Source organism: Rattus rattus, chromosome 5 (assembly GCF_011064425.1).
Source record: "Rattus rattus isolate New Zealand chromosome 5, Rrattus_CSIRO_v1, whole genome shotgun sequence".
Classification (NCBI taxonomy): Eukaryota; Metazoa; Chordata; class Mammalia; order Rodentia; family Muridae; genus Rattus; species Rattus rattus.
Genome location: NC_046158.1, coordinates 80,634,404 through 80,660,063, shown reverse-complemented (window position 1 = coordinate 80,660,063; position 25,660 = coordinate 80,634,404). Strand labels below are relative to the sequence as shown.

General features: G+C 42.2%; 1 protein-coding gene across 9 annotated transcripts in view; it reads left to right on the top strand.

Moving 5' to 3' along the window:
* Window positions 1–11,538, top strand: part of Cd44 (CD44 molecule (Indian blood group)) — an 88,628-nt gene extending 77,090 nt beyond the window's left edge. For all 9 annotated transcript variants that reach the window (XM_032903803.1, XM_032903804.1, XM_032903802.1 and 6 more), the window contains 2 exons: window positions 412–490; window positions 8,610–11,538. In XM_032903803.1, coding sequence (XP_032759694.1) covers window positions 412–490; window positions 8,610–8,814 — 284 coding nt within the window. In that variant the 3' untranslated portion in view covers window positions 8,815–11,538. The remainder of the gene's footprint in view (window positions 1–411; window positions 491–8,609) is intronic.
* The last annotated feature ends 14,122 nt before the right edge of the window (window positions 11,539–25,660 follow it).

Genomic DNA, 25,660 nt, shown 5'->3' with positions numbered 1-25,660 from the left:
CCATGGGAAAATCCTTTGCCCACTAGATTATGAATTCCATCTTGGTTTTGAATGAAATTCAAGGCAGATGCTCTCACACAGGCACGGAATGTTTCTGTCAAGAGAAATATAAATTTTCTTTAATCTACTTAACATTTCACCAAAAACATATACAGGCTTCTTGATATCTTTTTTTCTTTTTTGAAACATTTTTATTCTGGAAGAACTACTGATAAAAGGTTAATAAAAGAAGCCTGTCGGATGAACGTTTATAGCAAAGTCTGTCTTAGGATGTTTTAGCTGAGCTGTTGTTCAAACCTCTCTGCAGAGCTGACTGGGGGTTTCATTTAGAGCAGATCAATTTTTAAATTGCATTTTTTATTTCATAACATACGTTGGTGATGCTCACGTATGTCCTTCTCTTCACACCAGAGTGGCTTATCATCTTGGCATCCCTCCTGGCGCTGGCTCTGATTCTTGCCGTCTGCATTGCTGTCAACAGTAGGAGAAGGTAAGAGAGAGTGCCCCTTGCAGCTTTCCACTTCAAAGGGCATGGTGGAACTTGGGTTTTATATCCATGTTACTCAGACTGTAGCCCTTGTAACTGGCAGCTTTGGTAGCCTGGAGCTTGCTAGACCTGTAGGATTTTTTTTTTTTTTTGGCCTGGCAAGAGTTCCTGCATCAGAGTCTGTACTTTACTAAGATCCCAGGGAGTTCTGCCCATATCATAGTTTAAGAAGCCCTTCTCTGCCCCATTCTTACATGTATGATGCTTTGGAACCCCTCCTTTAAACAGTGGTCGAGTTTTACTGTTCCTTGGTTTTTCATGGTTAAACCCTATGGTGACTATCAGGTGGAAGTTATGAAATAGCTCATTGGGAAGACACATAAAGAATATACTCAGCCATTGACTCACTAAACAAATATTAACTAAGTTCTTCCAAGGCTTAAAATGTTGTATAACAAATCAAGAATTGGCCATCTTCCTTTGCCATTGGAAACCTATGGAACCTTCTAGAATCTTTGTCCAAAATTGGCATGGGCCCTGTTTTGTTGCTTGTTTCTCTTTAAGGATATTATTTTGCGTTTTTTAAAAAATTCGGTTGAAGGGATTCAGGGCACTGCCTATGGAAATCTGTCTCACAGTGAAGTCTATGAAGCACTGATAAACTTTTCTAGGCTAGAGAATCCTTTCAGTACCACAGAAAGGGTAAATGGGCTGTCTTCACACCCTTGAAACCTCTCTTTCCCACAGTAACAAAGGCTCTGTATTCTGAAAGTCTTTTACATGGTGTTCATATTTAATTAATTTATAGCCAGCCTCTTAGTAGAGTGCTACCCAAGGTGAAATGAAGGACAATAGAAACACTAGTATCAGGAGATGGGAACTTTAAGCCAGGGCACTCAAAAAAAAAAAAAAATCTAAGTCTAAATTCCTTCCCAGATGTTTTACAGATTCATTGTTTTTTCCTAAGTGTCTGCTGCAGACATTAAGCTTTTGGTAAATATCCTTTGGGATTGCCTCTTGGAAGGTTGGAGTCTTCTTGCTTAACTAGTCTGCTTTTTCTGTGCCTCTAAATCACCTCGCAGGCCCCAAATGCTTCAGATTGTGAGAAGTCAGGAGAGAATTATACACTTTGTTGTTGCTGCTCAGAAACAATAAGCAACTATTTCCAGTGCCCTGCACAGTCTCTGAAGGGTTTCTCATCATCTGCAGAAACCAAAAAACAGTTTTACAGTGCTTAGAATTCGTGAAAATACTCACTCAAATCATGGTGCTGCTACCTATGCCTTTGAGGATATAAGAAAAATATTAGTCATGAGTGCTGACCACCCATGGAACAAAAACTGGGGGAAATCTGACAGACCTCCTATGGGCTCCTAAGATTAGATGAAAATAAATATGGGAACTGGGGAAGCCCTTCAAAGAGCTTTTATTCTTCCTCTTGGCGTCCCTGTTTTCTCTTGGATTATTTTTGCTCAATTAAATATGAATTTCCTTTTGTTTGGAATCAGCCTTTGATTTCAAGCCCTAGAATGTGTCACATTTACAATCCATAAGCTTTGCAGATGTCACCATGGAGATGTCCCAGATGCTGTTGGTGTGGAGGGCCCTTCCTCAGCATCTCAGCTGGTCCAGAGAGCAGCTGGAGTTTGCATATTGTAGCATCGTATCCTTCATGGCTCCCTGTCTCTAAGCAGCAGAGAAAGGATCTCATGGCCTCCTCTCCCCTTGTCCCCAGGCCAGCCATCACCCTAGCAACCTGCAAACAGGGACAGGCAGAAGCTGGCTAAGCCGGCCTCTCACCGGGAAAGCAGCTTCATGAACTCCATAAATTACTGTGTCCTGATTTGATGATTGAAAACAGATTTGCCACACTGCTGAAAAGTGATTAAGGACCGCATGGGCCCCTTAATGTGTGTTGTGTTCCTAAAGCTAATAGACCATGGACCCCTTAATGTGTGCTGTGTTCCTGAGGCTAATAGCCCATCGCTAATCCCGTTAGAAGGCAGAAGCCTTTCTGCTTTGAGCACTGCATTTAAGAAAGATATGGAACCCTATTTTCATCAAAGAAAGTTTGGTCCAGAGGGGAATCCATTTATTCGACAGCATCTTTTGTAGAGCTCTGTGGCTGTTAACATTAATGAGGAAGGAGAGAAAAGGAAGAGCATGACTCTTTTCTAAAACAGTGCTGAGGTTTAGATGTATGGAGGCCTATGACAGGCTGGCAGCTGGGAAGACAGTTGTGTTGGTAATGCATTGCTGTGCACAAATGAGGGCCTGAGATTCATGCCCTCAGAACACACGTAAAAAGCTGGTCATGATAGTGTGATCTCATAATCCCAGCACTGGGGAGGCAGAGACAGGAGTCTCTCACTGGAGCTTGCTGGTCAGTCTAGTGAAATTGGTGAGCTCCAGGTTCAGTGAGGAAAAACCCGTCTCAATAAAGAAGGTAGAGAGTGACTTAGAAAAACACCTAACATTGACCTTGTCCTCCATGCTCAAATGTGCCCAGGAGCCAATAAATGAGTACACACACACACACACACACACACACACACACACACACACACACACACACACACACACACACATATATATATATATAGAGAGAGAGAGAGAGAAAAGAGAGAGAAGAGAGAGAGAGAGAGAGAGAGAGAGAGAGAGAGAGAGAGAGAGGAGAGAGGCTGTCATTGAGGACACCCTTGGTGCTCATTGCACCAGAGGTGACATTAGTCACAGATACTAACTCCCAGCACTTCCATTACAAAGTTCTCTGAGAGTCTCTGCATCTGAATTGTGCTGATGCGGAGGGGGATGTGTGAGATGGCTCAGCAATTATAAGCACTGGCTGCTCTTGAGGAGGACCCATGCCCAGTTCTCAGCACCCACATGGTGGCTCACAACCACCTGTAACTCTAGTTCCATGGATCTACCACTCTCCTCTGGATTCTGAGGACACCTGGCAAACATGTGGTACACATACATGCAGACAAAGTACCCATGCACATAAAATAAAAGTAAACAGTCATTTTTTGAAAAGACACTGATGGTGGGGGTGCTCCGTGATTTCCTCAACTTTCCCCACCCTTGACAAGATCCACACCTACTTTCCCTGCTGCCCTTCATGAAACCAGGGGCCTGAATTATAGCTTTCTATGCTTTCTGTGCTCCCCATAAGAGCAAGTTGTATCAGGAGCCAATTGCGTTGGTAGATATTGGATGAGGCCCAACAGTAGCAGCCCTTAGGCGCCTACCCCCTTGAAGAATTGATCTGATGTGTCTGGAAAAGAGAAAAGCCACACGGGCCTTGCCAAAGAAGGCTTCAGATCTCAGGACTGGTCTCAAAAGTTTCTATGCTGGCTGTGCAGAACAGGCCCCATCAGCCTTCTCTTTGATTAGACTAATGGTATTTTTAGGGAACCTTTCCCTAGTCATAAATCTCCATGATGTGTAAGCTTTTCCTTCTGTTGTGTAGCAGTCAAGCTTCGTCTGATCTGTGCTCACTAGAACTGGTTCTACCTCCTAGAGTAGTGGAATTCATTAGACTTCCTCCAGGGATGAGCATGCTCCATGTCCACTGTGTAAGCTACGATCACAGTGACTTTAGACTAATTCTATGACAGAAGTAAGATGTCTCCCCCTCAGGCAAAAGTTTTATTTAGAAACAATATGAGCCAAAGGAAGGGCATGTCACAGCACAGGTTTGGAGACACCCAGGCTGCACATGAACAGAGAAAAGAGTAGCATAGCAAAGCGTTCTGTTGGGTGCTGGGAGGTAGCTAGAGTGTTAATCATAAGGATACAATGGTTAAAACAAATTATAAGAAGTGAATTTCAAATTGTCCTTTGTTTAAATTTAGCTGCACATAAGACTGGGCATGGTGGCACACACCTGTAATCCTAGCAAGCTAGAGCTGGAGGATCATGGGTATGAAGCCAGCCTAGCTACATAGCAAGACCATGTCTCAAAGTAAACAGGTCAAACAAGCAAACAAACAAACAGTCACATGTGACTATTATAGGTGACTATTATAATGGATGGCACATCTCTAGTACACTGCAAAAAGAATTCATAAACACCTGACGGGTTTGGGAATAGAAAAGCCATAAAATCAATTGCCAAGTTATTTGTCTAAGTAGAGGTAAATTCCAGGATGTTCTAAGAGTATGTTATCTGAATCCAGCACCTACCTGGTCTGCCCACCCTTTCCAGGATAAGTCCAGGGCTCCTCATTTACCTGCCTGAGTTTGCTATGTGTTCTGTAGTACTTGCAGTTCAAGAGAAGAAAAGATGAGGTTTTATAAGGACATCTGGTCTCTCAGACATAGCTATAAAGATACCAGGTGTAGTTTGGCATTGGACGTTACTCTTGGATTCAGTCTCTGGTTTACAGAAACCTCTTCAGCACCCATCTTTGCTGAGAACTATAAGAAAAAGCAAAAATATCAGAATAATCATAAACAATCTTAACAGTGCTTATTAAATGGCCAGGGCACCTGATATTGGACTGTTTCTTAGGATAATCCTAAAAAATCTTCCTAAGAGAACATAGATAGATGATAGTGGCAGAAAACCAGAGGTCAGTGGGTCAACATAGAGGGCATGTCTACCTGTCTGCTGCTATACACGTTCAAATCACTTCCTATGTTTAGAAAGTTGTTCTCAACCTGGGTTGTGACCTCTTTGGGGGTCAAATGACCCTCTCACAGGGGTTGCCTAAGACCATCCTGCATATTAGATATTTACGATTCATAACAGTAGCAAAATTACATTATGAAGTAATGAAGTAGTAACAAAAATACTTTATGGTTGGAGGTCACCACAGCATGGGGAACTGTATTAAAGGGTATTATAGTCTTCTGATGGTTGAGAACCTCCGATTTAGAGTAATAGAGTCAATGTGGTCTTGCCTGCATGAATAGATATAGTTTTATACTTACAAAGCACTTTCCTGTTCTTCAGCCTACCTCTCAACAATCTGGTTGATAAGCAAATGAGACTTAGCTAAGTTAGGCCAGTTTCCTCTCTGTCACCCGAGAGTTTGGCATAATGCAGGCAGTGTTCTCTTCCAGCTTTTGATTTATCTTGCCAATGCGTAGAGAAAGGCAGGTGGTGAGCTGGGGTTGTTAGGGTCAGAGCCGGATCTCTGGCAGTCCTAACAAGCAGGCTTAGGCACCCATTCTCAATAGACCAGTTAAACAGGCAACCCAGTGCAAAGCAGAGAAAGAGGGGTAGACAATGTAACCATTGGAAGAGGTACAAATAAAGACATACTGTGACAATTCTTCCCCCAAATCCATCTCCAGAGTCCAGACATGAAGTTAAAGTATAGATAGAGGTTAAGCTGTATGGGCAGCTAAGCAATTCCAGTGATAGCAAGACCCCACCCATCAATGGCCCAGTATTGTGTGGGTTCCAGGCTGTCTCACATGACAGTCATTAAAGTTGTGGGAAAGATGTAAAATCTCTTTCCCAAAAAGAAGGTCCCCTCTGACTTGCACCAAGATTCAGCTTTTTCTTCTCCCAAGTATGAGATTCTTTGGAAATTCTAATTTCTTGCTGTCCATCGTTTCAATGGTCTGGTAGCCCAAAGAAGAAGAACAAGGGTCTCTATATGGTGCCATCATTTCTCTGAGGACAATTACAGTGAAAGCAGCCTAAGAAACCATTAGAGTTCATGGCTTCTATTCTAATAACAACTACAGTCTGCACATCTTGAATACTTAGTATATTCCAGCTCTTCTGATTATCCAAAGCCTTAGTTTGTTCAACCCACAATATTCGTAAAAGCAATAAATAACAGCAGGAGACTGTCTGTTGAATTCCCACCATCCTGTGAGGCTGACAGGCCCAACAAGCACATAAAGTGAGGCTCAGAGAAGTCAAGTGAGTTGCTTCAGGCTACACAGCTGCACCCTGCTGTCTGTATAGACATTGCCAGTGTTGCCAGCCCTCATCCATTTGTTGCACAGTTGAAACATTTTTCCTTCCACCCTTCCCCACACCTATGCTCGGTGATATAGATGTGCTTCCTGTGGAGGCAGTATATTTTTGACTTCCCCAAACAAGAGATTAAAGTTTATGGCCTTGGCAGTCTTACAGGGAAGAGTCTACGATCACAAATAATAGACATTTTGTCTCTAGAGTTCAAAATGTCCAGCAGCAAGGAGAACCATTCCAACTTCATACTGTTTCCAAACCTCCAGCACTGACAGAACCAGGCACACCACGACCACTTAATCCTGAAGCTAGAGGTCTGAATCCGGTCTCGGCCATTCTTACTCATGTGACCTCAAGCAAGCCTTAAAAGTGCCTTGGCCTTTATTTCCCACTGCTGTAAAATGGGAGTGATTGCCACTTTAGTGAGGGTTATAGCAACTTCTTGTGCTTTGCCAAGAGTTAACCATGTATTTAATTAATGGTCATCCATTTTCCCTCATCATAGCTGTGAAGCTGTTAAGACTTGGCTTCCAGCAGCCTAACCTAACTGCTACCTGCACAGCAACAATCAGGTTACAACCAAGGGAAGCTTTGAATCAGGCTGGGAGGGGCCAGGCAGTGCTGGTCAGGATCACAAGGATAAGGTCAGCGTCACACTTTTCCATAGAAGCCCTTCTCCTGCCTTAGAATCTTGAGTCACATTGCTAAGAAACCTTAAAGTGGCACACATGGTTTATCTTCTGTTGCTATCAAATGTCCTGTTGCGGGACTACATGGAAGTTAACCAACCATGGGAGAAAAAAGTCAATATGGCCTTATCCTTCTGGAACACTGTTGCTTTCTCACTCTCCACACACGCTGCACAGTGTTGAGAGAAAGAGGAAGCAGCGGAACTTTCTTGCGATCACAGATCAAAATGATTTATGATCACAGTCATCATGGTTTACTGAGGCTGCAGAACTGGAATGCTTCAGAGACAAACATTTGCACTGCACATTTGGGGAATGGGGGAAGAGATTCAGGGCTCCGGAGTCAGACAGATCAGGGTCTGAATCCTTACTCTTTCATTGTATGTTGACTAACTAGAAAGACTGTTGGATTTTCATGTCCCTGAGAGCTTCTTCAACTCTCACAGGGCTACGGTGTAACAGTAGCTTTGGGTTTCTACACTCCTGATTTTCAAAGGTTGCAGCAGAAGCCTCTGCAGTGTGATGGTTTATTGTTTGTTATTTTAAGAAACCAGAGACTAAGGGGTTGGGGATTTAGCTCAGTGGTAGAGCCCTTGCCTAGAAAGCCCAAGGCCCTGGGTTCAGTCCCCAGCTCCAGAAAAAAAAAAAAGAAAGAAACCAGAGACTGAATGTAGAGCAGTGGTTCTCTATATGTGAGTCTTGAGCCCTTTGGGAGGACGGGATCACATATCAGATATTTATATTGCAATCTATAACAGTAGCAAAATCTCAGTTATGAAATAACAATGAAAATAATGTAATGGTTGAGGTCACCTCAACATGGTAGACTATGATTAAAGGGTTGCAACATTTGGAAGGTAACACTGACCTTGAGCACCTAGGCAAGTCCTCTGCCACTAGCTGTGTCCTCCGACCTCTTTGCCTTCTTTGAGACTGGATTTCATTGAGCTAGCCAGGCTAATCTTGAACTTAATTTTGTAGTCCAGGAAGGCCTTGAACTTGTGATCTTCCTGTCTTAGCCTCCAGAGGAACTGCAAGTATAAGCTATTAAACTTGTGATTCTGGTTCTTTTTTGTTGTTGTTGTTGTTGTTGTTTGTTTTTTGTTTTTTTTTTCCGGAGCTGGGGACCGAACCCAGGGCCTTGCGCTTCCTAGGCAAGCGCTCTACCACTGAGCTAAATCCCCAACCCCTAAACTTGTGATTCTGGATCCCAGCTCTTGATCTTTCTGGTTTCTTCTTCCATAGATTAGATAATTTCCACATCTGAAAAGTTCCCTTTGATGCTAGACTAGGGAATCTCACTTTAAGAAGTGCTGGAGTCAGGAAGATGAAGTAGAGGAAGTACCATGGTCAGTTCTGGGCCCACAGGAATACCATGCTAAATTGTACTGATGATCATGATGATATCCACAGGGGTTCTCACTGGTTTTGATGTCGATTGTTGGCTGGTTAATTTCTGCACCCTTTCTCATATGATGTTTTTAAAAATCATCAGGTGTGGGCAGAAGAAGAAGCTGGTGATCAACAGTGGCAATGGAACAGTGGAAGACAGGAAACCAAGTGAACTCAACGGGGAGGCCAGCAAGTCTCAGGAAATGGTGCATTTGGTGAACAAGGAACCAACAGAGACTCCGGACCAGTTTATGACAGCTGATGAGACCCGGAATCTGCAGAGTGTGGATATGAAGATTGGAGTGTAGTGCCTATGCCACTAACTTGAAAAGACACAACAATTGGAGACATGTCATTACTGGGAGCTGGGACCCTTAACAGATGCAATGTGCTACTGATTATTTTTATTGGGGATTATTTTGGGCATAAAATTTCCTTTTTTTGTTTTTTAAAAGTTTGTTTTTCAATTTATGAAAATAGCATTGCTTTCTGAAATGAGGGTCTCTTCCAGTTCCTCCTTAGAGGCCTTGCATTATCAGGGTATGCTACCATAGGCTTCTACCAAATGAATACTCTTGGTCCCGATTGAACCCAAAGTCCCAGGTAACATCCACCAGCTAAGGATTTTCCCCAGAACTTAGAGAGATTGGCCTCTGGGAGGAAATTTGAATGGGTCCATATTGCCTCCCAGCAGTCCAATCTGTAGGCATTGCTTTGCAGTGGATGGGAGATCAGATGTACTGGTTACACACTCTCTTTATAGACTCCCTTCTGCTGGAAAATTTCCACATTCTTCTGAGAGATCCCCAAAGGGTGACGCTATTTATCTTTAGTAAGCTATTTATCTTTGTTTTTGAAATATCAAACCCTGGAGGTCCTTTTTTCAGTATGACTTTTTTTATTTTGTTTTGTTTTGTTTTTTTAGGTTACTTTGTCAGAAGCATAACAGGGTATAAGTTGATTCATAATAAATACCTGTCCATCTTCCATCTTGACCTGTTGTGCTGTGATCCTTCAGTTTCTAAATCAGCAAGGTCTGAGTCTTTGTAGCACATCAATGTGACCTTAGTATGGTCCTCCTAAACTCATGTTAGAGCATCCGTGCCCTGCTTGGGTTCACCCAGCTGAATCTCAGAAGATCAAGGACAGGAGCACTGTTTTCATTCTAGGGCTATCAAAGAGGTTTCTCTCCTGTTCAAGAATCTGAATTGGGAGTAGGAGAGCTTCAGTCCCTTTTGTGTTTTGATAACCACCCATTTCTCTTTCTTAAAGGGCACATTAAGTTTTTATATCTTACAACATTTGCGGTCCTGTTTCATAGACACTGATCTTATTGGCACTTTCACAAAACAGTGTGGAGGGGACTTCTGACACCTTATAGTAAAAGGAGAAGCCAACAGAAATGAAAGTGTGGGCAGAGAGCAGTAGATTGGCATGAGGAGGCGTGATGTACCACCCCCAGACCACTCTTTCCATCGCCACATTTGTTGATGCTTTCGCAAGCCAGTTGGTACTTGGAATCAGTTCCCCAGGGAATCCTTCAAAAAGCCATAAGAATGCCCACCCCTGGAGTCTTACCACCACCAGATGAGCAGGTCTATGGTTTAGCAAAAGGAGAATGCTGTCACCCTCTGACCTCATAGTTTTCACATACTGGGCAAGTGTTCATCTGTCAGGATGCCCCATTGCTCCTAGGTCTTCCCAGGTACCTTGTAGAAGAACTTAAATCTATAAAATAAGGCTTTCTCTAAAATGGAACTTCCTTTCTAAGGCTCCATTTTTACTGTTGACTAAATTTATATGTTTAATAGTTTTTTTTTTCAAATAAAAACAAACACAAAAAAGGAGAAAATGTTCCCACCTGAATCAGGTTTGAGTGGATGCGAAGGCTTTGTTTAAAGGAGATACACAGACTTTCCGATGCTCATTGTGACCCTCAGCTCTCCTTTCAAACATTCCAGCCTCTCTCCTTCCCTGCCCAGCTCTCTCACAGGGCCTGGCTTTCAGATTTTCTTTCTCTTTCTCTGTGAATACTCTTAGCCAGTTCCATATTTAGACACCCGGTTTTCTTGTTCGAATAGACACTAGATGATTCTTCGCTATTCTCTACTGGTATTAGAATGGTCCCTGTCCTTAGAGCTGTCCTGGTCTACCACACTCACATCAGGCTCCCTGGGGCTCTTTAACCTGTATACAGCAAGCTACTCTGGGGTCTGTCAAGCGCTCTAAGACCCCTTGATGCCTTTTGAGGGCACACAAGAAGGGTCATGGAAGATTCAGGACCAGAGATGAGTCTATGTCTATTCTAGAAATGTCCACTAGCTGGGTTGTGGTAGGATATTGTTTGCCATGGTGATGATGATTCTGGTAGCACAGTCTGACTTTGTGTTACTTCTGCCAATGGCTTGCCAGGTGATATGAGCTAAGTCATTGAACTGAGGTCCTGTTAGTAAAAATAACAGGCTGGAATTTAGTGATTTTGTAAAGTACTAGGAACATGTAAAGTGTTATATTACCACCAATTATAAATCTCTCATGTATCTGAAGGCTTTCCTTCAGTTTGTCTTGGGTTAAAATCAAATGAGGTGAAATATAACTTCATGTCTATAGTTTGTATGTTCTAGCTAGATAAAATGAATGCTTCCAGAAGAACCTTTAAAAAGCTTTATATTGACATCCATAACACCAAGAAGTGGCCTTTTAGCTAAAATCCATCCAAGACTGTCATAGGAAAGTAGAAGAAACAGCCACTTTTTTAGAAAAGTAAAATGTTCATAAGAACAGGGATTGCCCACTATGATGTCCTGTGTCTTTGTGTAAGTTCTGTGTTGACTTTTTAACAATAGTCAATTGTTAGGTATGTATAATGAGTTTTTCTATTGTTCCTTTGATTTTTTTTCAGAGATCATCCTCTTCTTTTCTAGTTTTTGTATATTTATTGATTGACTAATAATAATGAGGAAAACATGATGTGTATATTACCCAGTTGAAAGTGTGTATTGGAAAATATTAAAAGGTCATAAGAAATGGAATCCAGGCTCTCTGATGTGAGGGGTCTGGGAAGTGGAGAGGGGCAGAAGGTGACTGTCTGAATATGGAAGAAGTCAGAGACAGCTGGTGTCACGTTCCCTTTTTGTTTTGTTTTCTTCTTTTCCCACCCTACCCCTTATTTTTCTTGTGTGTTTTTCGTTTTTGTTTTGCTTTTTTGTTTGTTTGAAACAGGATCTCATAGGAAACTTACTATGTAGCTGGAAATGACCTGGAGAACTTTCTTTCCCTTTTCCTTGTGTGTGTGTGTGTGTGTGTGTGTGTGTGTGTGTGTGTGTGTGTAGTAGTGCATAAATGTGTATGCGTGTTTGCATGTATATAGAAATACAAACAGGAGTGGACATGCGTGTTGAAGCCTGAGGTTGCTATTGGAAGTCATCCTTGATAGCTCTTTCACCTTTTCCTTTGAGGCAGGGTCTTTAAATCAAACTCAAAGCTCTTCAATATGTCAGGTCTTGCTAGCCAGCTTGCTCTGGGGTTACAGGTGAATCATCATGCTGACCCAACATGTTACATGAATTCTGGGAATCTGTTCTCTACCCTGCACATTTGTATTTTAACACGGAGTCATTTCCCCAGCCTTGATCACCCTGCCTTTACCTCACAAGTGCTGGGATTACAGGCATATACCACCACCAGAGTTGCCTCTTTTTTGTTCCTTAAGGAAAGAAACAACAAAGAAACAAACGTCTGCTGAAGCTTCCATACTTAAACACACACACACACACACACACACACACACACACACACACACACACACACACACTGAAGCTGTGCATATGGAAATGTTCAAATCCCCTGACCTCTTCTCTCTCTCTCTCTCTCTCTCTCTCTCTCTCTCTCTCTCTCTCTCTCTCTCTCTCTCCTTGACTCTCAGAACACTGGCAGAGAGTCCTGCCTCCTTCAAGAAGTTCAGCCTTTCTATGGAATTTTATAAGCCTGGAAAGATGTCTGAAGATACTGATATGATAGTGTCCCAGGGAAACCATCAGGGACTGTTCAGTAAGAATCATGTCTCAGACCCGATCAGGCACCCAGTTCTCTATGCCTCACTTTGTATAATAATAAGACACAGAGGTACTAAGTCCTTGCACCTAGCATCAAAATACGAGGACTAAAGCAAATACGATAAAGCCACTTGGGAGAGAAAGAATTCATGGAGGAGAAATAAAACAAATGAAACCTGTCATTAGTAACCTCAGTCAGAGAAGACTCGAAGCATGAAGTAAGAAGAGAACGGTCACGGAAAAGAGGACACTCACACCATAGATCAGTCACGGAAGAGAGGACACTCACACTATCTCAAGATGAACCTTTGATATACTCAAATGTGAAAGGACAGAGTTTAAAAATAAGGCCAAGAGGTTTGTAAGATAAAGTTGAGGAAATATCATTACAAAGGGATCAATAGACAAAGGGAAACAGAGAGATGGGCGTCCCAAAGACTAAGCTTTGGTAGGAAATCTAACATGCGATCACAAGAAAACACACAGAGAGAAAACAATAGCAGTGGAGAGAGCAGATCATGTAAGAGATGAAACAAGAAATGCTTCAGTTTATGAACATGAATATCAGACTAAGGACCAGTTACATGTTTAATAAAGATAAAACCATATCAAGTCAGATTGTCTTTAAATATCTTAACACTCTGGGGCAAGAGATGATCCTGTATTTTCTAGAGAGAAATGCATTATTTATAGAACTAAGAGTCAAACTAGGGCCTGCACATAAAACCGTAGAGCTGGGTAAGATAGTGTGTACCCATAATCTCAGCTCTCGGGATTTAAAATCGGTAAGACGGTCATAAGTCTGATAGGTCAGCCTTGGCTACACAGAGAGACACTATCTCAAAAATAAAATAAAACAAACAAATCACAAAAGAATCAGGATGTAATCACACTTCCCACTTATTACCTTTGGAGAAAAAAGGCCAAGAGACAAGGTAGGACGAAAGCTTCCTGCCTAGAGGAAGCTTGCCAAATGGAATGTGCCCTCAAAAGATCTTCCCAGAGACTTGGGTATTTCCAAGAAAAATGACTTGTAACCCTCAGACCACACTAAGCCTGGCTGAGTAGTAAAATCTTTACATCTGTAGAACCCTTCTCAAGGGCCCCTGAAACTGTAACAGTGAATGGTTGGCCTTCAAGAATAAATACACCATTGGAAGTTTTACCTTGAACTAAATGAACCTTATGAAGGCACTTTGTTTAGCCTGTGTTAATTAAACTCACTGAACTATACAAAACTACATAAAAAATGGTGAGGCAATTACTTCCAGGCTAGACTCTTGACTTAGCTATGATACAAACTAAGAGTAAGAGGAGAATTTCAGATATGCATTGTATCCAAACCCATTCACACATTCTCAGGCAAGCCCCTAAAGGATGCATTCTACCTAAAATATATGTTACCAAGAAAAGAAAGATGTGAGGATGACAAAATTAAGAGGATTCTTAAAATGGTGGAAGGAGATTCCAGGGGAAGATGGTCCATCCAATCTAGGGGGAAATCAGCCCAAATTAGAAAACAAACTAAAAATGGAAAGAATACATGTTTTGCCTCTGTTGACTCCTAATTAAAAAGGGATTCATATTTTGCTTCTATCAGCTAACTGCTGATGCAGTAATGTGAGCTCTAAAATTAGATGCTTAAATAACAAACATTTACTTATTTCTCCCAAGTCTGAAGGTTGATTCAGTGCCTTTGACAATCTGGGCTGCCTCAGTTGACTCATTCATGTTTATGTTACTGATAAACTGCTCAGAGAGGTGCTGCCTGATCTAGGGTGGTTTCATCTTGGATGCCAAGAGATTGTTTCTATATGTATCTCACATGCTACCAGCTGGCTTGTGTAGGCCTGGCAGGGACCTAAGAAGAAAATGAATGCTTATGTAGCTCCCAGTGGCCAAAACCCAGAACTAGCTTTGTAATTCCACCATATTGTTTTGGCCAAACCCAAACCCAAGAGTAGCTCAGATTTAAAGGGGGCAGGGGAGACAGAGACAGACAGAGACAGAGAGACAGAGAGGCAGAGAGTTTCTGTCTCTCAGTGGGACGAGCTACAAAGATACCTTCCAAAGAATGAAGCAGGAGACGACCAATTACAAGGGGTTTTTGTACAACCAGTTTATAGTCAGAGTGTTGAAAGATTTTCATGGCTTAAGGGTACCTCTGATGTTTATGTTTATGTTTAAGAAACACCATTTAGGCCACATTGACAGCAACATTAGCATAGAATACCATGAACACTTTCATAAATGCCATGCTATTGGAAAAGAAGGAGTAGACACATGCAAGTGTCTATTTGGGAGAGTGTCCAGGCCACTACAAAGATCATGAGCATTGGAGTCAAGAGTAAAAGCTGGGGTTTTAGTATTGGTCCTTTCACCTACTTGGCAGTTGAGTCCTGCTCACATTTCTTAAATAACTGGAGTTGTAGTTTATCACCTGCAATGAAGCGTGGACAGGAAAACTGTGCATGGCTAGTGCATTAGGCAAGACCTTTTGTGTTGCCTGGTATGTTATAGGCTCTCAAAAAGGTTAATATCAGGGCTGAGGAGATGGTCCAGTTAATAAACCATCTGCTGTCCAGGCACGAGGGCCTGCCTTAGTCCACATCTTCAGCATCCAAGTAAAAAGCCACATGCTGTGGTGCCCCAACTTCTGTAACCCCAGTACAGGCAGGTCTCTGAAGGTCATTGGTAAAACAGCCTAGCTTAATAGACTTTCAGGTTCAGTGAAAGACTCTGTCTCAAAATCAAGGTGGAGAAGAATCAATCTCTGGTCTTCCCACAGGTGCACACAGCCATGGGAACACATTCATACAATACAAACACATAGACACAGACCTCTAGACACACACACACACACAAACACATACACAAGCACACACATGCACACACTGTATGAGTACACTCCACCCACAGACACAGTTACACAACCACACATACACACAGTCACACATGAACTCCTACCTGCCATGTCAACGTTTATTCAGTAAGTATTTAGTTTCTCCCTTCCCCATCCCTTCCAGTTTTCTGAACTCTGGCCCTAATTGTGGTTATTAACTTAGGGTGACTATATCCAGATTATTTCAGAATCCAAGGCACCCTGTGAGGGAAACTCATTGATTTTCACAGAAGAGCTTTTGTTTTCAAAGCAAGACCTAAGAGCAAGGAGTCACCAAAGCAAACATCTGGTATCCCTGATGTAATATCAGCTACCCAAGCTGTGGCTACACATTAACCAAAATTGGGCACCCACCTGTGGCTTTGATGTCATCCTCAGGAAGTTGTCTCACCCCACCTCTACTCAGATTGGGCACACTCACTCTCCCTAGTACCACCTTGACTTTGTCCACGTGTCACTAATACAGTTAAATCTTATCAATTTCCCCATTGTCCTATCTCTTCCACTATGGCAGACTTCTTGAGAACAGGCTTTGTGTTTGAACCTCCGAATGGGGACAAACTTGCCAGCTCGATTATGGCCTCAAAAGTTACTATCTACTACTGATCACTTATGAATGTCTGTGTTTATACATTCAACCAGTGATGAAGAAATTCTTATCCCATTTTTAGTGGATGAGTCAGCTAGGAACATAGAGAGATATATTGTAGTCTCCAAACCACCCAAGTAGAAAGTGGTATAGCTATGCTGGAGCTCTGACTTCCCCTGTTTTATTGTAATAAGTTTGCTAACTTGAATTTGTTGATATTAAGAGATCATTTTCAAACCTTGTAAGCCAGGCCAGCACTCCAGTGCTCTCTGTGGGAGTAAAAGGAGTCTTCCAGAAGCTACTGGGAGTAAGTCAAGATATGTACCATGTAGGCTATATTGACAAAGGAGTTTATTTAGAAACCCATAAATACCTCTTGGATGCTGCATTTATAGGAAGGAGAAGGATCAGGTCATGTGGAAGTGTGGGGAGTCATGCCATGATGGTCCACGCAAAGGGTCATAGAATAAGGAAGTCTGATCCAGCCCTGGCCTTGGGCCCCACTTCTTGCCACCGCTGACATCTAGTCTTCAACACCAGTAGTTTGTTTGCTTGTTAGTGCTCCCCATCTCCCGCCCCCTCCAGCTCACCCGCCTCAGGCTTCCAGACTGCTGACCTCATCACGTGGTGACTGCTGTTTTCCAGTAGCTTCATCCAAACCACTTCCTCCGTCCTCCTTCCCAGAGGAGAAATGGCAGAAACTCCAGGAAAAGCAGCTAACATCTAACTTTAGCACAACAGTCTTTAAAGTCAGACCCTGGGTTCAAACCCAACTTTGGCATTCTTTTGTTTACTTGTGCTCATCTTAAGTAATTTAGCAACAATGTGTCTTTATTTTTTCATCTAGAAGAAGAAAATTGTCATTTCTATCAGAAAGACATCTGGGAAGACAACCCAGATTATGAAACAACCATAATGAGACAAGAAGACAGAATTTGATAGATGCATATGGCTTTTCTGTTCCTCATTCCTGATACTATCAACACCATTGCTATGTAATCCGCAGCAGGGAGCCGAATAGAATATGAATCACTACTTGAAGGGAAGTCAAAGATATTCCAAGAATCTTTGGGAACCCTCTTAAAGCCTTCTAAAAACAGAAACGCCGAAACCCTAGTCCTCTCTCTCAGATACTCATATAGCCATCAGAGAGGAAAGGGGGAATCCTCCTGTTTTCTGGGGAGTGTGGAAGTAGGCAGGTTTGTTGCTTTTATTTTATTTTATTTTATTTTATTTTATTTTATTTTATTTTATTACACAAAGGCCTTGCCAGAGGAGGGAATGGCTACCCCTTTCCAGGGCCTCTGGAGGAGCCTGGCCACACAGTTTGGAACTCATCTGCTCAGAAGTGGAAAGGCAGGTTTTGAGCAACTGGAGACTTGAAGGCAATCCTGGTTTCTGGTTAAGTCACTGGAATTCTTGAGAGCTTTGCTTTTCACTTTCCCCTCTCATCACTTGAAGTCTCCTTGAGAACCAAAGAGAGACTATCCAGAAAAAGATATCGGAAAGAAAAAAAGGAGAAGTGTGAAAAGAAGAGAGGGATGGAAACAGTTATTCAGGAGCAGTTAGATAATGGCTGTTTATTAAGTCTCATCTGTGAACACAGTAGCTACATAAATCACAGTAGCTATAAAGCAGTGGGGTTTGCAAGACAAATTTCTGGGGCAGGGTGGATTAGCCACTCTTGGTTTCTCTTTTAACTGTTTGAAGCCAGGGCCACTGAAGCTTAGAAATAAAAAACCAGAGTTGCAAACCCATTGGTGAGGCTGGGGTCTCTCTTAGTGCAATGCAGTGCTGGAGGCTCACTGAATGAGAAAAAAGAAATCCCTGACACCTGGGTTCATGTACTTCCTAGAAACTGTCATTTCTTTGGGGTTTTAGGCCAACTTGTTGGCTCTCTCTGCTCTGTTGATAATGTGCCCCCTAGTGGACATCTAAAAAAATACCTCTTTTTGATCTTTGTGGAAGTTGAATGCCACCTGATTTTAATCTTGTATTCCTCAAGGCAAATCTAGAACGAAATAAAAGGGTGAACGTGAGGATCCTATCACTAAAGGCTTGTGTGGAGAAGCGGCATTTCTGGGAAGTCTGGGCTGAGAAGTTCAGAGTACAACTAATGTTCCATGTTCTGATTTAATCAGCATCTTCTATTTGAAAAGGATTCACAGATCAGAATATTGTCTAGCAAAAAGTGCACCATAAACACATGCATTGAAATAAAAAGAGTGAAGCAAGACACAGAGCACCTGAGGTAAAACTCCATTTATCTTCATCCTACAGAGAGGAAAGCCCAGGCACAGCAACTATGGTCACTCTACTAGTAAGGGGCAGAGCTGAGCTCTGCATGAACAGCCTGGGCTAGAATACAATCTCTGAGCTCCTACATCGCCGTTTTTACTCGAACATACCAAACCCTCTTCATGAGGGTTGGTGTGGGGGTGCAGTTGTGTAGAGGGCATGTGTGGAGTCCAGAGGTTAGCCTTAGGTGTCGTTTCTCAGGACACCATCCATCTGTGGGTTTTGTTACTGTTGTTGGTTTATTTGCCTGTTTCATTTTGTTTTGACGCAGGATGTCTCACTGGCTTGGAGCTCGGTGATTCAGCTAGATTGGCTAGCTAACAAACCCCAGTGATCCACTATGCTCAGACCTTCTAAGTTTTTTACTGAGTTCTGGGGGGGCAAACTCAGGTCTTCTTGCTTTTGCAGCAGCAAGCATTTTGATCAATTGAACTGTTTCCCCACTCTTTTAACTAACAAACCAGCCCTTTCAACAGAAGTATTTTCATTGCAGTTCCTAAAGAAGGTTGGTGACAACTCTAATAAACTATTAAACAAATTTCAAAATGATCAAAATAGATTGAAATGATGCTAAAACAAGATTTGCCCATTAGACAAATAGCTGGATTATAAGTGGGTGGTCTAATTTCACTCTTGTTGTTGTGATTAAATACTTGGGTGAAAAAACAACTTAGGGAGAAGGGGTTTGCCTCAGCTTACAAATCCAGGTTACAGTCTATGATTATAAGAAAAATCAGAGAAGAAACTTCAAACATCTAGAAACAACACATCTACAGTCAGGACAGATATAAATTGCTTGTTTGCACTACTGTCATACAGTTTAGGATTCCCTGCCTAGGGAATGATGCCACCCATAGTGAGCTCAATCTTCCCATATGAATTGACTTAATTAAGACAATCTTCCATATATATTCTCATAGGCCCACCCAATGTGGAGAATTCTTCATTGAGACTCTATTCCCAGTTATTCCAGGTTGTGTCAAGTTGATAGTTAAAGCGATTGTAGAACAGATAACATGTTCATTCGTATTTGAGGATCTGACCAACGCTCCGCTAGTATTAGGCTCTACGTTTTCATTTTGAGGTATCCTTTTGGCAAGTTGAATTTGCTAGAACAAAATCTTGAATTAGTCAACAAAGAGATAAGATATAGCTTATTATTTTGATTTTATTAGTTTTTTTTAAAAAGTGAATACTAAAAATGCAAAAAGTATTGGTTGACTTTATCTACAGAGTAAGATAAATAGCCAATATCTATCGTCTGGAAAATTCTTTATGTCCAATAATGCACAAATGATCAATAACAAGAAACATGAGGTAGTAGGAGGAGAAAACCCCAACTCGTTAGCTCCTTCAGATTGTTTCAGGGATCTAAATGGTAATGTGGTGTCGGGTTGCCTGTGGTGTACAGCATAACCAAGATTTAAGCGAGGAGTAGATTCTTCAGACCAGCTGACCAGCAGCTAGCAAAATGTAAGCAGGATATCATTAGGGATTTGACCAAAGTGTTTTCTGTGCCGCAAATAAAGTCTAAATGTTTTAGCAAGTCTAATAGTGGGTTGTACTTCAAATAATGTCAGTGCAGCTTGATGGGCTGAGATGTCCCCTCCATCTCCAGCATCTAGAGAAATATGTCTTAGATGTTATATTCCTTAGTGTCTAGTAACATCTGATAAATTACCACAGAGGCAAGGTGTAGCGGTAAATATTAAAAAAGAATTCACCCGTCCCACGATCGTGCTGGCTCTTTTGGGCCACATGGCATCTTCAGGGTATTTTCATCTCAATCAGCAAAGCATCTTAACCCCTAAACTCCCAATCTCATTCCCAGGCTGCCGCCTGCTACTCTCTGAGCCTGACAGAAGTGCCCGCTTGCAACTGTCTTGCTTCAGACTCTGCTCACATTTCCAGCATCTGCCCCCTGTGGTTAGGTCACAACTCCCAGTTACCCCTTAAAATAAAAACTCAATAAGCTTGTAATTTAGCAATCAGATTTATAACTTAAGTTCTCATTCCACAAAATGCCCATGCAATAAACTCACGACCAATTGATGATATAAACTGCCCACCTAGATAAGACAAACTACCCTACATAAATGCATCCCTTATGAAAGATTCATAACTACCTGTGGCCCCTTAAGGCCACCCAGATTTGGATCATCCTTCTCCTCCATCTTGGTTCTTCTTTTTTTCTTTGCTTTCTTCTGCCTTACAAAAACTCTGTCCCTACTTTACTTTTTTACTGCCCAATCATCACAGGCCTTGTCTTAATCTTGTTCCTGCCCTCATCTGCATATTGACATCAACTACAGCAAGGTAGGGGAAGTTATTTTTGTTTTGCATGATAATTTTAGGCATTAATTCTGCTAGGAAGATTATCAATATGAGGGGGAGTAATTGTACTTGTTATCTGGGTCAGAATAGAGACTTTCGGGGAGAAATTAATGTTAAGGTGGCAAGACTCGTTGAGTTTGCAGTAACCTTGGGGAAATCCAGCCCCAAACCACGTGGAAGCTCTTTCCCTCCCATGCCCAGAGAAGAGCTTCACCCTGAAAAACCCTGAGGCTGCAGAGACAGATCATACCCTTCTCCATGGGGAGTGACCACACCCAAGGAGGATAAATGTGACTGGTACTCAAGGATGCAGGGTGGGGAAGCTGAAGAACTGTAACGGGTAGTGGTTTCACTGTTTCCCTGGGAAGAGGTTTGGGGACTAGGGACAAGGGAGGGTGTGAGAATGGTAGTAGAGTTAAAGAATGAGAGATAAGACAAGGAGTTCAGAAGAGATGAGGAACGTCTCTTGCTTCTCATGCTGCCCACTCCAGAAAAAGCATACACGCAGCCTAAGCTCTCAGACATACACAAAGACACACACTACATGGCAAACATATATGTGAGTGCATGGACACACACACACACACACACACACGCACACACACACAAGCTTGTGTGACTTTGGTGTAAGGAACTTGCTCCCCTTCCTTTATCACACCTTTACAAGAATTACATAAAGCTTTCAATCAGCTAGTAGATGAGCATTCCACTATTAGTTAGCCTCACACTCTTTGCAAGGACCCCAAACCTAGAGATGCCTGTCACATTGATGCTTATTCATTTAGGTTAAATAAGTACACAAGTGAATGACAGCCAGAGACACTCTAGATAGCAGGAAAAGAAAAACAAGTTCCATGGCTATGTTTTAGGGCTCTTCCAGGCTACCTGAATGTCTGGTTGTTTCCAAACTAAGTTATAACCTAGAACTAAATTAGGATATATTCTGCAGGTTAGTTAGCATGGTGTCACCGGGATGTCATGGTGGACCTTGCCAGTGGAGCGATAACATGCATGTGCTTCTTCTAGGAAAGAGGCAGCTCACCCTGGCCTAGAGCTATTAGGAAGGAGAATGTGCTACTGCTCCCATTACGGAGGGGGTGAGTGGTTCAGCCGTGATGATTTTTTTCTTCTCTCCTTTTCTTTCCCTTCACTTTCTTCTTTTCTCCCTGCCTCCTATCCTATCCTATCGTATCCTATCGTATCCTATCGTATCCTATCCTATCCTATCCTATCCTATCCTATCCTATCCTACTCCACTCTATTAAGCCAAGGTCTCATGTAGCCTAGAGTGGCTATTTAACCAAAGATGAGCTTGAACCTCTGATCCTCCTGAATCCACCTCCCAAGTGCTGGGATTCCAATATGTGCCACACAGCCCGGTTTTATGTGGTGCTGAGGATTTACTGAACCCAGGCTTTCTTCAGGCTAGGCAAATACTCTACCAACTAAACTGCCTTCCCAGCCCCCTGTCTTAGACTTTCAGTTAAACTACACTCATTTTTATACACTCATTTATTTTCCTAAAGGAAATGCCAATCATGGCAACGTGTCAAAAGAATGCAATCGCACAAGTACAAAGACATTGGGAAAAGGGACTCCAGGAGAGGAAGATCGGAGCAGAACTTGGAAGGTAAGGATCGCACAGCAGAGGAAGCTGTCTGAGGTCAGTGTGGGAAGCTACAACTTAAGGTGTGGGTTGAGTGAGGACCTCTAAGACAGCTTTGGGGCTAGAGAGATGGCTCAGCAGCTGGAACACTTGCTGCTCTTCCAGAGGACCTGGGTTCGGTTCCCAGGACCCACTTTAGACAACTACCTGTAACTCCAGTTCCAGAGGATCCAACATCCTCTTCTCACCTCTGTGGGCACTGCACGTGTGTGATCACACAGACTTACGCAGGCGTGTATGTGTACATCTGAAATAGAAGATAAACCATTCATTGTGGGGTTTTTGCTTTTAAAGGATTGTCTTGTGTTCCAGTGGAACCTGCAGGTGCTTCTGGGTCAGAGGCACCCAGGAAGCAGAGATGATGGGGTGTGGAGTCAGGGAGGAATTCAATTCATCCTCTTCTTGGGACTTGGAATCTTTAGCAAAAGTAAAGAGTAGGTAGTAAAGTCATCTGGGAGGCCATGTTGAGATTCTGTGTAGCAGATCTGGTGGATGGAAGCTGTGGTGGCTGCATCCCGCAAAGTTAATCTGCCTCTCGGACTCCAAATTTCCCAGTAGAAGACTCTGGTCATCACCTTGTGACATTGCGCCTGAGGATATCTTAATGTTTTCTCCTGGGGACCTTTTAGGAAGGTCCCTAGGCATTGAGTGTTTAAAAATTAAATTAATGGACATTTGTCTGCCTATCTGTCTATCTATCTATCTATCTACCTATGTATCTTCTACCCTCTCTTATTTATCATATATTTCTATCTATAATCTCTATCACTTATTCGTATCTATCTCATCTATTTCTGTCATCTGCTACCTACCACCAATAATTCATGTATCTCTCTATGTGTGTGTTTATATTCAGACTACTATATATAAACACGCTCAGTAAATGCTCTACATGAGCATGCTCTGTCTGTTCTCTTCAGAGAATGGCAATCCTGAGGAATAAGAAATGAAATTTTATCATTAGACTGTGGCAATTACAGAAGTCAACCAATCTGTCATTATAGTTTTTTATAAAAAACTGATTTTTAATTGTTTTGTTTTGTTGCTTTTTTGGAAGGGGTTGTTGCTTTTGTTTATGAATTCTGTTATTTATTTATTGTTGTTTTGAGACATGGTCTCACTGTGTAGCACTGTCTGGCTCGGAACTCGTTATATAGACCAGGCTAGCTTCGAACTGGCAGAGATAGATCCACTTTCTCCTGCCTCCTGGATGTTTGGATTAAAAGTGTGCAACACCACATCCAGATTAACTTTTAAAAAAATAATCTTATTTTTAATTTGAAATTGATAAACATTTTTTTGTTCATGTGATTCTGAAACTTCTGGTAGCTTTGGTAAACACCTGCAGATCTCATCATTTTAGCATGGGCTATCTCCTACCTTCCCCTGGGTCTGTCTGGCAAAACAATCTTCATGCCTATCAAACATATTATCTTCTTAGGCCTCATTTGTTACCAGTGCATAGGAAGTCTCTTATGTTGTTTTCTTATGAGCTGACTGCAGAGAAAAAGATATCTAAGCTGAAACAAAACCTGTTTTTTTATACAGGATATTTTGCTAAAGTTTTCTCCTCCCCTAACTCTTTCAAGTCCTCCCCCACTTCCCTACATACACGCACCTCGCATTTCTCTTCTCTTCTCTTCTCTTCTCTTCTCTTCTCTTCTCTTCTCTTCTTCTTCTCTTCTCTTTCTCTCCTCCCTCCCCTCCTCCCCCTCCCCTCCCTCCCCCCTCCCTCCCCTCCTCCCTCCCTCTCCTCCCCTCCCCTCCCTCCCCTCCCTCCCTCCTCCTCCTCCTCCTCCTCCTCCTCTTCTTCTCCTCCTCCTCTTCCTCCTCCTCTTCTTCTTCTCTCTCTCTATCTCTCACTCTCAAAAACAAACAAGTGAAAAACAAACCAACAAAACCCAAAAAGACAAAAAAAAAAGTCTCAACAAAAAACCCACAGAAAAAAACTTATGGAATTCACTTTGTGTTGGTCACCTCCTGCTGAGCAGGGGCGCTGCCATGTAGTCTGTGATATACCCAGTGATAAAATAAACAAAACAAAACAAAACCAAAAGTAAAACAAAAACAACAAAAGCCTGATTTCCCATTTGCTAGCATTGCAAATGTCTGTTTGGTTAAGAGTGGGACCCCATGTTCACTTCTCCCTCTAAGCGCTGGGACCCCATCTGACTTGAACTGTTCAGGCCCTGTCACCACAGTGCCTGCATGTTCGTATGTGCATCTGTCCTGTTGTGTCGGACTCATCCACTGCCCTGAGACCATATAATCTTTTTTGCTTCCTCTTCTTAATTAATCTGTGATCCTTGCAAGAATGGCTTTGATGAAGGCATCCCATTTAGAACTGAGTCCTTCAAAGTCGCTTTTACTCTGCTCATTGTCCAGTTGTGGGAAGAAACATGTTTTTAAAGACTGCAGCTGCTAACACATGAGGGCCTTTCATTCAAATATATTAATAGCAATGGCACAGTGGTTACGGACACATGTTGCTTTTCTAAAGGACTAAGGATCAGTCCTCAGCACCCACATGGTACCTCACAATTGACTGTAACTCCAGTTTCAGGGTATCCCATGCCTTCTTCTGGCCCCCATAGGTGTTGTACACACATATATTTAGATAGTCCTCATACACATAAAATAAAAATAAAATCTATAATACCAAAGAACATGTTAAGATATGTAATTCTGGGGTCAAGAGATGGCTCAGTCAGCATAGTACTTACTGAGGGCCTGGCTTTGATCCACAGCCCCTATATAAAAAGCTGGGTATGATAATGTGCACTTATAATCTAAGCACTGGGGAAGCAGAGATTGTTGGATCTCTGGGGCTCATGGGCAGCCAGCCCAGGTGAACTAGAGATTCCCAGGTTCCAGTGAGAGACCTTGCCTAGACAATATCTTCCCTCCATATAGACATGCACAGATATACATTCATACATGCACATACACCTTTGTATATCCCCATATACAGCTGAGGGTACATACACACACACACACACACACACACACACACACACACACACACACATACTCACATACATCCTGCCTCCCCCTCCAAGAGAAGAAATGTATGCCAAAGAAATCATGGATCTCAACTAGAGAACTCTCCCATGCCTTGTTCTGGCCTCTGGAGACATGCTACACATGACATACTTTCACACAGACACACACACACACACACACACACACATATGTATATATATACATTTAAATAAAAAATAATAATACAAATGAAAATCATTAAGAATAACATAATCATTAATACAGCAGACTAAGATTTTTGATGGGATCTAGACACTGTTGAGAACCA